Below are 13125 nucleotides of genomic sequence, written 5' to 3'. Positions count from 1 at the left end.
GCTGGGCGTGTGGCGGGGGGAGAGACTGGAGCTGGGGGTGTGGGGGGACGGGGACTGGAGCCGGGGGTGTGGGGGGGAGAGAGAGACTGGAGCCGGGGGTGTGGGGGGACGGGGACTGCAGCCCGGGGTGTGGGGGGAGAGAGAGACTGGAGCCGGGGGTGTGGGGGGGACGGGGACTGGAGCCGGGGGTGTGGGGGGACGGGGACTGGAGCTGGGGGTGTGGGGGGACGGGGACTGGAGCCGGGGGTGTGGGGGGAGAGAGAGACTGGAGCCGGGGGTGTGGGGGGGACGGGGACTGGAGCCGGGGGTGTGGGGGGACGGGGACTGGAGCCGGGGGTGTCGGGGGGGAGAGAGACTGGAGCTGGGGGTGTGGGGGGGGAGAGAGACTGGAGCCGGGGGTGTGGGGGGGGAGAGGGACTGGAGCTGGGGGTGTGGGGGGACGGGGACTGGAGCCGGGGGTGTGAGGGGAGAGAGAGACTGGAGCTGGGGGTGTGGGGGGACGGGGACTGGAGCTGGGGGTGTGGGGGGAGAGAGACTGGAGCCGGGGGTGTGGGGGGAGAGACTGGAGCCGGGGGTGTGGGGGGAGAGACTGGAGCCGGGGGTGTGGGGGGAGAGAGAGACTGGAGCCGGGGGTGTGGGGGGACGGGGACTGGAGCCGGGGTGTGGTGGGAGAGAGACTGGAGCCGGGGGTGTGGGGGGGACGGGGACTGGAGCCGGGGGTGTGGGGGGAAGAGAGAGACTGGAGCCGGGGGTGTGGGGGGAGAGAGACTGGAGCCGGGGGTGTGGGGGGACGGGGACTGGAGCCGGGGGTGTGGGGGGACGGGGACTGGAGCCGGGGGTGTGGGGGGACGGGGACTGGAGCCGGGGGTGTGGGGGGAGAGAGGGACTGGAGCCGGGGGTGTGGGGGGACGGGGACTGGAGCCGGGGGTGTGGGGGGAGAGAGAGACTGGAGCCGGGGGTGTGGGGGGGGAGAGAGACTGGAGCCGGGGGTGTGGGGGGAGAGAGACTGGAGCCGGGGGTGTGGGGGGAGAGAGACTGGAGCTGGGGGTGTGGGGGGAGAGAGAGACTGGAGCTGGGGTTGTGGGGGTGACGGGGACTGGAGCCGGGGGTGTGGGGGGGGAGAGGGACTGGAGCCGGGGGTGTGGGGGGGACGGGGACTGGAGCCGGGGGTGTGGGGGGAGAGAGACTGGAGCCGGGGGTGTGGGGGGGGAGAGGGACTGGAGCCGGGGGTGTGGGGGGGAGAGAGACTGGAGCCGGGGGTGTGGGGGGAGAGAGACTGGAGCCGGGGGTGTGGGGGGAGAGAGACTGGAGCCGGGGGTGTGGGGGGGAGAGAGACTGGAGCTGGGGGTGTGGGGGGGAGAGGGACTGGAGCCGGGGGTGTGGGGGGGAGAGAGACTGGAGCTGGGGGTGTGGGGGGAGAGAGACTGGAGCCGGGGGTGTGGGGGGGAGAGAGACTGGAGCCGGGGGTGTGGGGGGAGAGAGGGACTGGAGCCGGGGGTGTGGGGGGAGAGGGACTGGAGCCGGGGGTGTGGGGGGACGGGGACTGGAGCTGGGGGTGTGGGGGGAGAGAGACTGGAGCTGGGGGTGTGGGGGGGACGGGGACTGGAGCCGGGGGGTGTGGGGGGAGAGGGACTGGAGCCGGGGGTGTGGGGGGGGAGAGGGACTGGAGCCGGGGGTGTGGGGGGAGAGAGACTGGAGCCGGGGGTGTGGGGGGGGAGAGAGACTGGAGCCGGGGGTGTGGGGGGGAGAGGGACTGGAGCCGGGGGTGTGGGGGGGGAGAGGGACTGGAGTCGGGGGTGTGGGGGGGAGAGGGACTGGAGCCGGGGGTGTGGGGGGGAGAGAGACTGGAGCTGGGGGTGTGGGGGGAGAGAGACTGGAGCCGGGGGTGTGGGGGGAGAGAGGGACTGGAGCTGGGGGTGTGGGGGGGACGGGGACTGGAGCCGGGGGTGTGGGGGGGGAGAGGGACTGGAGCCGGGGGTGTGGGGGTGACGGGGACTGGAGCCGGGGGTGTGGGGGGGAGAGGGACTGGAGCCGGGGGGTGTGGGGGGGAGAGGGACTGGAGCCGGGGGTGTGGGGGGGGAGAGGGACTGGAGCCGGGGGTGTGGAGGGGAGAGAGACTGGAGCCGGGGGGTGTGGGGGGGAGAGGGACTGGAGCCGGGGGTGTGGGGGGGGAGAGGGACTGGAGCCGGGGGTGTGGGGGGAGAGAGACTGGAGCCGGGGGTGTGGGGGAGAGAGAGACTGGAGCCGGGGGTGTGGGGGGAGAGAGACTGGAGCCGGGGGTGTGGGGAGAGGGACTGGAGCCGGGGGTGTGGGGGGAGAGAGAGACTGGAGCCGGGGGTGTGGGGGGGGAGAGAGACTGGAGCCGGGGGTGTGGGGGGAGAGAGACTGGAGCCGGGGGTGTGGGGGGGAGAGTGACTGGAGCCGGGGGTGTGGGGGGAGAGAGGGACTGGAGCCGGGGGTGTGGGGGGGAGAGGGCCTGGAGCCGGGGGTGTGGGGGGAGAGAGACTGGAGCCGGGGGTGTGGGGGGAGAGAGACTGGAGCCGGGGGTGTGGGGGAGAGAGAGACTGGAGCCGGGGGTGTGGGGGGAGAGAGACTGGAGCCGGGGGTGTGGGGGGAGAGAGACTGGAGCCGGGGGTGTGGGGGGACGGGGACTGGAGCCAGGGGTGTGGGGAGAGAGAGACTGGAGCCGGGGGTGTGGGGGGGAGAGAGACTGGAGCCGGGGGTGTGGGGGGAGAGAGACTGGAGCCGGGGGTGTGGGGGGGAGAGAGACTGGAGCCGGGGGTGTGGGGGGGAGAGAGACTGGAGCCGGGGGTGTGGGGGGAGTGAGACTGGAGCCGGGGGTGTGGGGGGAGAGAGACTGGAGCCGGGGGTGTGGGGGGAGAGAGACTGGAGCTGGGGGTGTGGGGGGGAGAGAGACTGGAGCCGGGCGTGTGGGGGGGAGAGAGACTGGAGCCGGGGGTGTGGGGGGGAGAGGGACTGGAGCCGGGGGTGTGGGGGGGGAGAGGGACTGGAGCTGGGGGTGTGGGGGGGAGAGGGACTGGAGCCGGGGGTGTGGGGGGAGTGAGACTGGAGCCGGGGGTGTGGGGGGAGAGAGACTGGAGCTGGGGGTGTGGGGGGAGTGAGACTGGAGCCGGGGGTGTGGGGGGAGAGAGACTGGAGCCGGGGGTGTGGGGTGAGAGAGACTGGAGCTGGGGGTGTGGGGGGGAGAGAGACTGGAGCCGGGGGTGTGGGGGGGAGAGAGACTGGAGCCGCGGGTGTGGGGGGGAGAGGGACTGGAGCCGGGGGTGTGGGGGGGGAGAGGGACTGGAGCTGGGGGTGTGGGGGGGAGAGGGACTGGAGCCGGGGGTGTGGGGGGGGAGAGGGACTGGAGCTGGGGGTGTGGGGGGACGGGGACTGGAGCAGGGGGTGTGGGGGGGGGAGGGACTGGAGCCGGGGGTGTGGGGGGAGTGAGACTGGAGCCGGGGGTGTGGGGGGGAGAGAGACTGGAGCCGGGGGTGTGGGGGGGAGAGAGACTGGAGCCGGGGGTGTGGGGGGAGAGAGGGACTGGAGCCGGGGGTGTGGGGGGGAGAGAGAGACTGTAGCTGGGGGTGTGGGGGGGACGGGGACGGGGACTGGAGCTGGGGGTGTGGGGGGGGACGGGGACTGGAGCTGGGGGTGTGGGGGGAGAGAGAGACTGTAGCTGGGGGTGTGGGGGGGACGGGGACTGGAGCTGGGGGTGTGGGGGGACGGGGACTGGAGCTGGGGGTGTGGGGGGACGGGGACTGGAGCCGGGTGTGGGGGGGGACGGGGACTGGAGCCGGGGGTGTGGGGGGACGGGGACTGGAGCTGGGCGTGTGGGGGGGGAGAGGGACTGGAGCCGGGGGTGTGGGGGGACGGGGACTGGAGCTGGGGGTGTGGGGGGGACGGGGACTGGAGCCGGGGGTGTGGGGGGACGGGGACTGGAGCCGGGGGTGTGGGGGGACGGGGACTGGAGCCGGGGGTGTGGGGGGACGGGGACTGGAGCTGGGGGTGTGGGGGGACGGGGACTGGAGCCGGGGGTGTGGGGGGGACGGGGACTGGAGCCGGTGGTGTGGGGGGACGGGGACTGGAGCTGGGGGTGTGGGGGGACGGGGACTGGAGCCGGGGGTGTGGGTGGGACGGGGACTGGAGCCGGGGGTGTGGGGGGGGACGGGGACTGGAGCCGGGGTGCCGGGGTTGCTAGGCAGTAGGATCAGAAACCTCAATCATATCCCCCTGAAGTCTATGTTGCTTCAATGTAAAAGTCCCCATTCGCTGAGCCTGTCCTGATAAGTAATCCCCAAGGCTAGTTGTATCATCTTTGTGTTTAAATCCCTCCATATCTTGGTCCCTCCTTTCTCTGTAAAACCCACCGGCTCTGTCACCCTCCCCGCATAAACTCTCTAATCCTCAGCGTGTCCTCTTTTGCGCCCCCACGCACCACCATTGCCGACCCTCCATTCAGCCGCCTCTGCCCCCTATTTGGGAATCCTTCCACCTCCCTATCCTCGTTTAATATCCTCCTTAAATTATCTCCTCCTTAGGCTCGGCGTCCATTGTTTTGATTATGACTCTGCAAAGCACTTTGGAATGTTTTTCAACATTAAAGGCGCGACATTATTGTTTGTGTGAGAGGGACATGATTGGTTTCAGCTGCAGTGCCCTTCCTGCCACCTCTTGCACCCCAAACATGGCCAAGGAGCCTCCTGATGTTCACTGAGTGGGTGAATATGTGAATAACAGCCACATTGCATGAGATACCTGATGATACTTCAGACTAACTCGAGGAACTTCTGCTGAACCTTTATAAAACACTGGGTAGGCCTCAGCTGAAATATTATCATTTCAGGAAGGCTGTCAAGGCCTTGGAGAGGGTGCAGAAGACATTTACTACGATAGTACCAGGAATGTGGAGAGACTGGAGACGTTGGCGTTGTTCTCCTTAGAGCAGAGAAGGTTAAGGGAACATTTAATAGAGGTGTTCAAAATGATAGAGTAAACAGGAGAAACTGTTCCCAGTGGCAGGAGGGTCGGTAACCAGAGGACACAGAGTGAAGGTGATTGACAAAAGAACCGGAGGGAGAGGAGGAAACATTTTGTTTACGCAGCGAGTTGTTGTGATCTGGAATGCGCTGCCTGAAAGGGCGGTGGGAGCAGATTCAATAGTAACTTTCAAAAGGGAGTTGGAGAAATACTGGGAAAGGAACAAATTTGCAGGGCTCTGGGGAAAGAGCAGAAGAGTGGAACTAACTGGGTAGCTCTTTCAAAGGGCCAGCATGGGCACGATGGGTGGAATGGCCTCCTTCTGTGCTGTAAACTATTTCTCCTCACTTGTTTCCGGAGGAGAGCAAGTGCAGAGGGACTACAGATCTGTGCATGCCCTGCATTTGGTGGCTGCACAACCTAATAGATGGACCTGTCCTTTCTATGTCCTGTCATCCAGGCAGACACAGACTGTTACTGCTTCAGTCTTCATTCATTGTCCACACAAGCAGGGTGCCCACCCCGAAGTGAGGCAAATCAGGAAGTAAGGGCGTGGTGACACTGAACTTGTGTATTAGAAGCTTGTAGGAGGAAAGGCTTTCTGAGGGAGGTGAGTAGCCCACAGGTTTGACATCCCAAGAGCATGGAGCGACTTGTCTTGATTTCAACAGTGAAGGTCGTTTTCACTTCTTCGCGGGTTGAGGTTTGGTGTTGGCAAAGCTGGTAGTTGTTGGCCATCCCCCAGCTGCCCTGAGAAGGTGGTAGTGGGCCGTCTCCTTGAACCATTGCAGTCTTGCAGTGATGGTGCTCCCGTGATGGTGTTGGGTTGGAAATGGAGACATTGACGATAAAGGAACAGCAGTAGCAGTGTGGGGGTACAATGTCCACCGTGTGGGATTGCTGCTCCCATACCACGCTGCTGCTGGGCCTTGAGGACAAGTCTGGTGGGTCTTCAACCTCTTGTTTTCTCTCTGCTGTAGATTTATGTTCGGAGCACTGATATTGACCGAACTCTGATGAGTGCTGAGTCAGATCTCGCTGGTCTGTACCCTCCAAAAGGACGTCAGATCTTCCATCCTGGCATTAACTGGCAACCAATTCCTGTGCATACAGTGCCTGTGAAAAATGACATGGCAAGTATCATTAGCACTAAGAATGCGGGGAGACCAGTGCGCACTGGGAGAGGGATCCTGTTCTTGTATCACTCGATGGGAAAGTGTGGGGACACAGTACCCTCTGGGACAGGGTTCGTGTTCCTGTTTCACTCGATGGGACAGTGTGGGAGTACACTATGCTCTGGGACAGAGTTCCTGTTCCTGTATCACTTGATGGGACAGTGTGGGGTACACACTATCCTCTGGGACAGGGTTCCTGTTCCTGTATCACTCGATGGGACAGTGTGGGGATACACTACCCACTGGGACAGGGTTCCTGTTGCTGTTTCACTCGATGGGACAGTGTGGGGGACACACTATCCTTTGGGACAGGGTTCCTGTATCACTCGATGGGACAGTGTGGGGATGCACTACCCTCTGGGACAGGGTTCCTGGTCCTGTTTCACTCGATGGGACAGTGTGGGAGTACACTATGCTCTGGGACAGAGTTCCTGTTCCTGTATCACTTGATGGGACAGTGTGGGGTACACACTATCCTCTGGGACAGGGTTCCTGTTCCTGTATCACTCGATGGGACAGTGTGGGGATACACTACCCACTGGGACAGGGTTCCTGTTGCTGTTTCACTCGATGGGACAGTGTGGGGGACACACTATCCTCTGGGACAGGGTTCCTGTATCACTCGATGGGACAGTGTGGGGATGCACTACCCTCTGGGACAGGGTTCCTGGTCCTGTATTACTCGATGTGACAGTGTGGGGCTACACTATCCTCTGGGACTGGGTTCCTGTTCCTGTAAACATAGAAACATAGAAGATAGGAGCAAGTCACAGAAATCACAGAAACCCCACAGTGCAGATAGAGGCCATTTCAGCCCATCGAGCCTGCACCGACACATATCCCACCCGATCCCCGTAACCCCTACACCAACACATATCCCACCCTATCCCCGTAACCCCACGTGTTTAATCCCCCTAACACTAAGGGTCAATTTATCATAGCCAATCAACCAAACCCGCACATCTTTGGACTGTGGGAGGAAACCGGAGCACCCGGAGTAAACCCACGCAAACACGGAGAATGTGCAAACTCCACACAGACAGTCACCCGAGGCCGGATTCGAACCCGGGTCCCTGGCGCTGTGAGGCAACAGTGCTAACCACTATGCCACCGTGCTGCCCTTGGTAGTGTAGGCCATTCGGCCCCTCGAGCCTGCTCCGCCATTCAATGAGATCATGGCTGATCATCCAAATTCAGTGCCCTGTCCCTGCTTTCTCCCCATATCTCTTGATCCCTTTAACCATAAGAAATATATCTAACTCCTTCTTGAATATATTTAATGAATTGGCCTCAACTGCCTTCTGTGGTAGAGAATTCCACAGGTTCACCACTCTCTGGGTGAAGAAATTCCTCCTCATCGCTGTCCTAAATGGCTTACCCCTTATCCTTAGACTGTGATCCCTGGTTATGGACTCCCCCGCCATCGGGAACATCCTTCCTGCATCTAGTCTGTCTAGTCCTGTTAGAATTTTATAAATTTCAATGAGATCCCCTCTCATTCTTCTAAACTCTAGCGAATATAAGCCTAATCGACCCAATCTCTCTTCATACGTCATTCCTGCCATCCCAGGTATCAGTCTGGTGAATCTTCGCTGAACTCCCTCCATGGCAAGAACATCCTTCCTCAGATAAGGCGACCAAAACTGCACACAATACTCAAGGTGCGGTCTCACCAAGGCCCTGTACAACTGCAGCAAGTCATCCTTGTTCCTGTACTCGACCCCTCTTGCTACGAAGGCCAACATACCATTTGCCTTCTTAACCACCTGCTGCACCTGCATGCTTACCTTCAGCGACTGGTGCACAAGGACACCCAGTTCTCGTTGCACATCCCCTTCTCCCAATCTATTGCCATTCAAATAATAATCTGCCTTCCTGTTTTTGCCACCAAAGTGGATAACCTCACATTTATCCACATTATAGTGCACCTGCCCAATCACCCAACCTGTCCAAATCATCCTGGAGTTTCTCGGCATCCTCCTCACAGCACACACGCCCACCCAGCTTTGTGTCGTCTGCAAACTTGGAGATAGTACATCTCGTTCCCTCGTCTAGATCATTAATATATATTCCTGTATCACTCGATGGGACAGTGTGGGGGGTACACTATCCTCTGGGACAGGGTTCCTGTTCCTGTATCACTCGATGGGACAGTGTGGGGACACACTACCCTCTGGGACAGGGTTCCTGTATCACTCGATGGGACAGTGTGGGGGACACACTATCCTCTGGGACAGGGTTCCTGTTCCTGTATCACTCGATGGGACAGTGTGGGGTACACACTGCCTTCTGGGATAGGGTACCTGTTCCTGTATCACTCGATGGGACAGTGTGGGGGTACACTACGCTCTGGGACAGGGTTCATGTTCCTGTATCACTCGATAGGACAGTGTGGGGGGTATACTACCCACTCGTTCTGTTCCTGTATCATATAGTGGGACATTGTGGGTGTACACTACCCTCTGGGACAGGGTTTGACATTGATACCTGTCACTCCTTCGATTTATTGTGTTAGTAGTTGAGTGTCAAGCTCTTTTCACCTAATGTCTACCGAAAGCGATGTGTATTGTTTCAGTTTCTCAAGTTCCCGATCCCGAACTGCCCCCTCTATCAGAAGCTGCTGGCGGAAACTATGGACAGCACAGAAGTTCGTGAAAAAGTGAAGGAAAATCAGGCAAGTGTCAAAGACCAATCATTAACACACCGGTATCTAACGTGTGTGTACGCGCAGAAATAATTAGCATTTCTATAGCGCCTTTCACGCCCTCAGGACGTCCCAAAAGCACTTTTGAAGTCTAGTCACTGTAGGAAACGCGGCTTAGATAACATAATTGGCTGTGGGATAGGAGGCAGAGAGTGGTGATGAACGGATGTATGCAGTGGGGTCCCTCAGGGGCCTGTATTAGGACCATTGTTTTTCGTGGTATATATAAAGGACATGGGTATAGGGAGTACAATTTCAAAGTTTGTGAATGATACAAAACTTAGCAATGTAGTAAGTAGTGAGCAGGATAGTAGCAGACTTCAGGAGGACATAGACAGACTGGTGAAATGGGCAGACATGTGGCAGATGCAATTTAATGCAGACAAGTGTGAAGTGATGCAAGGGACAAACAACATGGAGAGGCAGTATAATCTAAATGGGATTCTTTTGAGAGGGATGCAAGAGCAGAGGGACCTGGGGGTGCATATTCATAAATCCTTGAAGGTGGCAGGGCAAGTTAAGAAAGTATATGGGATACCTGTCTTTGTAATAAAAAAACAAAGAAGTCATGCTAAACCTTTACAAATCACTGGTAAGGCCTCAGCTGGAATATTTTGTATAATTCTTTACACCACACATTAGTGAGGATGTTAAGGCCTTGGAAATGGTACAGAGGAGGTTTACTGGGATGAGGGTCTTCTGTTATTTAGAGAGATTGGAGAAGCTGGGATTGTTCTATGGAATCTGCTTCCACCACCCTATCGGGTAATGCATTCCAGATTACAACAACCCCCTGTTTGACATTTCTCCTCATTTCCCCTCTAGTTCTTTTATTAACCAATTATTTTAAATCTATGACCTCTGGTTACTGACCCACTTGCCAGAGGAAACAATTTCTCCCTGCTTGCTCTATCGAAACCCCTCATCATTTTGAATACCTATTAGGTCCCCCCTTAACCTTCTCTGCTCTAAGGAGAACAGCCCCAGCTTCTCCAGTCTCTCCACATCACTGAAGTCCCTCATCCCTGGGACCATTCCGGTAAATCTCCTCTGCACCCTCTCCAAGGCCTTGACATCCTTCCTAAAGTGCAGTGCCCAGAATTGGACCCAATACTCCAGCTGGGGCCTAACCAGTGTTTATAAAGGTTTAGCATAACTCGCTTGCTTTTGTACTCTATTTCTCTATTAATAAAGACAAGGATTCCATATGCTTTTAAACCCCCTTTAAACTTGTACCATTTAGTTTATATTGCCTCTCCTCATTCTTCCTACCAAAATGTATCACTTCACATTTCTCTGTGTTAAATTAATCAGTCATGTGTCTGTTAAATGTTGTTTTATAATACTCCTGTGAAGTGCCTTGGGTTGTTTTGCTACGTTAAAGGCGCTATAAATACAAGTTGTTGTTGTTACTGTCCTCCTGTGTTTACCACATTGAGTTTCGTATCATCTGCAAGCTTTGAAATGATGACCTGTATACCCAAGTCCAGATCATTAATATATATCAAAAAGAGCAGTGGTCCTAATACCAACCGCTGGGGAACACCACTGTATACTTCTCTCCAGTCTGAAAAACATCCACTCACCACTATTTTTCATTAAAGAACTAGATTAAGTTAGTCAAACATGATTTACTTTTAACAAATCCATGCTGGCTTTCATTTAATAGCCCATACTTTTCCAAATGCCAATTCATTTTGTCCCGGATTGCTGTCTCTAAAAGTTTCCCCACCAGCGACATGGGGCTGACTGGCCTGTAGTTGCCGGGTTTATGCCTGTCCCCTTTTTGAAACATTGCAATAGAAACTAAACTAAGGCATAGTTTCTGTGAGTGAAAGTGCTTCAGTTTTGTCTTGCAGACCACAGAAGGGACGCAGCTTGATGGGTCAGTGTTGTGGCTGCACCAAAGCAATAATTTACAAGATAGGTGGCAAATCACATTTAAAAAATACAAGCTGTTAGCTGGCCCAGGGCTCAGTGGGCAACTAAATAATAGAAACATAGAAGATAGGAGCAGGAGTAGGCCATTCGGCCCCTCGAGCCTGCTCCGCCATTCAATGAGATCATGGCTGATCATCCAAATTCAGTGCCCTGTCCCTGCTTTCTCCCCATATCCCTTGATCCCTTTAGCCTTAAGAAATATATCCAACCCCTTCTTGAATATATTTAATGAATTGGCCTCTACTGCCTTCTGTGGTAGAGAATTCCACAGGTTCACCACTCTCTGGGTGAAGAAATTCCTCCTCATTTCTGTCCTAAATGGCTTACCCCTTATCCTTAGACTGTGACCCCTGGTTCTGGACTCCCTGACCATCAGGAACATCCTTCCTGCATCTAGTCTGTCCAGTCCTGTCAGAATTTTATAAGTTTCAATGAGATCCCCTCTCATTCTTCTAAACTCCAGCGAGTACAAGCCCAATCGACCCAATCTCTCCTCATACGTCATTCCTGCCATCCCAGGTATCAGCCTGGTGAATCTTCGCTGCACTCCTTCCATGGCAAGTACATCCTTCCTCAGGTAAGGTGACCAAAACTGCACACAATACTCAAGATGTGGTCTCACCAAGGCCCTGTACAACTGCAGCAAGACATCCTTGTTCCTGTACTCAAACCCTCTCACTACGAAGGCCAACATACCATTTGCCTTCTTAACCGCCAGCTGCACCTGCATGCTTACCTTCTGCGACTGGTGCACAAGGACACCCAGGTCTCGTTGCACTTCCCCTTCTCCCAATCTATTGCCATTCAGATAATAATCTGCCTTCCTGTTTTTGCTACCAAAGTGGATAACCTCACATTTATCCACGTTATATTGCATCTGCCATGCTTCTGCCCAATCACCCAACCTGTCCAAATCATCCTGGAGTTTCTCAGCATCCTCCTCACAGCACACACTCCCACCCAGCTTTGTGTCGTCTGCAAATTTGGAGATATTACATCTAGTTCCCTTGTCTAGATCATTAATATATATTGTGAATAGCTGGGGTCCAAGGACCGATCCCTGCGGTACCCCACTAGTCACTGCCTGCCACTCGGAAAAAGACCCGTTTATTCCAACTCTTTGATTTCTGTCTGCCAACCAGTTCTCTATCCAAGTTAGTACCTTGCCCCCAATCCCATGTGCCTTAACTTTACATGCTAATCTCTTATGTGGGACCTTATCGAAAGCCTTCTGAAAGTCCAAATACACCACATCCACTGGTTCTCCCTTATCTATTTTACCAGTTACATCCTCAAAAAATTCCAGTAGATTAGTCAAGCACGACTTACCTTTTGTAAATCCATGTTGACTTTGTCCGATCCTGTCAGTTTTCCAAGTGCTCTGCTATTACATCTTTTATGATTGACTCTAGCATTTTCCCCACTACCGATGTCAGGCTTACCGGTCTGTAATTCCCTGTTTTCTCTCTACCACCTTTTTTGAATAGTTACCCTCCAATCCATGGGTACTGTTCCAGATTCCATCGAATGTTGGAAGATGATCAGCAATGCATCTACTATTTCTAGGGCCACTTCCTTAAGTACCCTAGGATGTAGATTATCAGGCCCTGGGGATTTATCAGCCTTCAATCCCATCAATTTTCTTAACAGCATTTCCCTACAAATACTGATTTCTTTCAGTTCCTCCCTTTCATCAGACCCTATGTTCCCCGACATCTCTGGGAGGTTATTTGTGTCCTCCTTTGTGAAGACAGAACCAAAATATGTATTTAATTGGTCTTGTTGAGATACCGCGGCAAACGTGGGAGTCGAGACCAGAGTTGATGGAACACAACTGCTTTAATTTACCATCATGGCAAAACAAGTGCTTAAAAAGCCCGCGCAACCACTTAAATACTCCCCAGACAGGAAGTGCTCCCGGCAGCCTGTCCCTGCGGGGAAACAAGTTGCCGGAGGAAAGGGCCCACTATTATGTCCGTGAATGATTGAGACACGGACAGCAGAGTTAAACAAAACACGTCTTTACTGGTGGAAGTCAATAGTGAAACTAAAAAAACAGAGGCTCACTAGTGCCTTTTATACAGGGGTGGTCACTGCCGGTACTGCAGTCTGAGACCAGTTATTCTCTTAAAGGTACATACACAACAATTCCTCCCCTTTTAGATAAACAGTACATAACATTCATTTAACAACTAAATGATAACTAATTACAATCACAATTACTGTTGCACGATGCATTGGTTAAGTTTAAGCAATTATAAGTTCAGTCTTTGAGGAGCCTTCCTGATTCTGTCTGGATAACGCCTCTTTGGGGTATCAGGTTCT

General features: G+C 55.7%; 1 protein-coding gene across 2 annotated transcripts in view; it reads left to right on the top strand.

Moving 5' to 3' along the window:
• Window positions 1-13125, top strand: part of acp2 (acid phosphatase 2, lysosomal) — a 191107-nt gene that overhangs the window by 76132 nt on the left and 101850 nt on the right. For both annotated transcript variants that reach the window (XM_086007464.1, XM_086007463.1), the window contains exons 4-5: window positions 5961-6113; window positions 8731-8829. In XM_086007464.1, coding sequence (XP_085863590.1) covers window positions 5961-6113; window positions 8731-8829 — 252 coding nt within the window. The remainder of the gene's footprint in view (window positions 1-5960; window positions 6114-8730; window positions 8830-13125) is intronic.

This window comes from Somniosus microcephalus, chromosome 15, assembly GCF_052327205.1.
Source record: "Somniosus microcephalus isolate GS21.2 chromosome 15, FLI_Smic_1.0, whole genome shotgun sequence".
Taxonomy (NCBI): Eukaryota; Metazoa; Chordata; class Chondrichthyes; order Squaliformes; family Somniosidae; genus Somniosus; species Somniosus microcephalus.
Note: the sequence above shows the minus strand (reverse complement) of the source record. Positions and strands in the feature narration are given on the sequence as shown.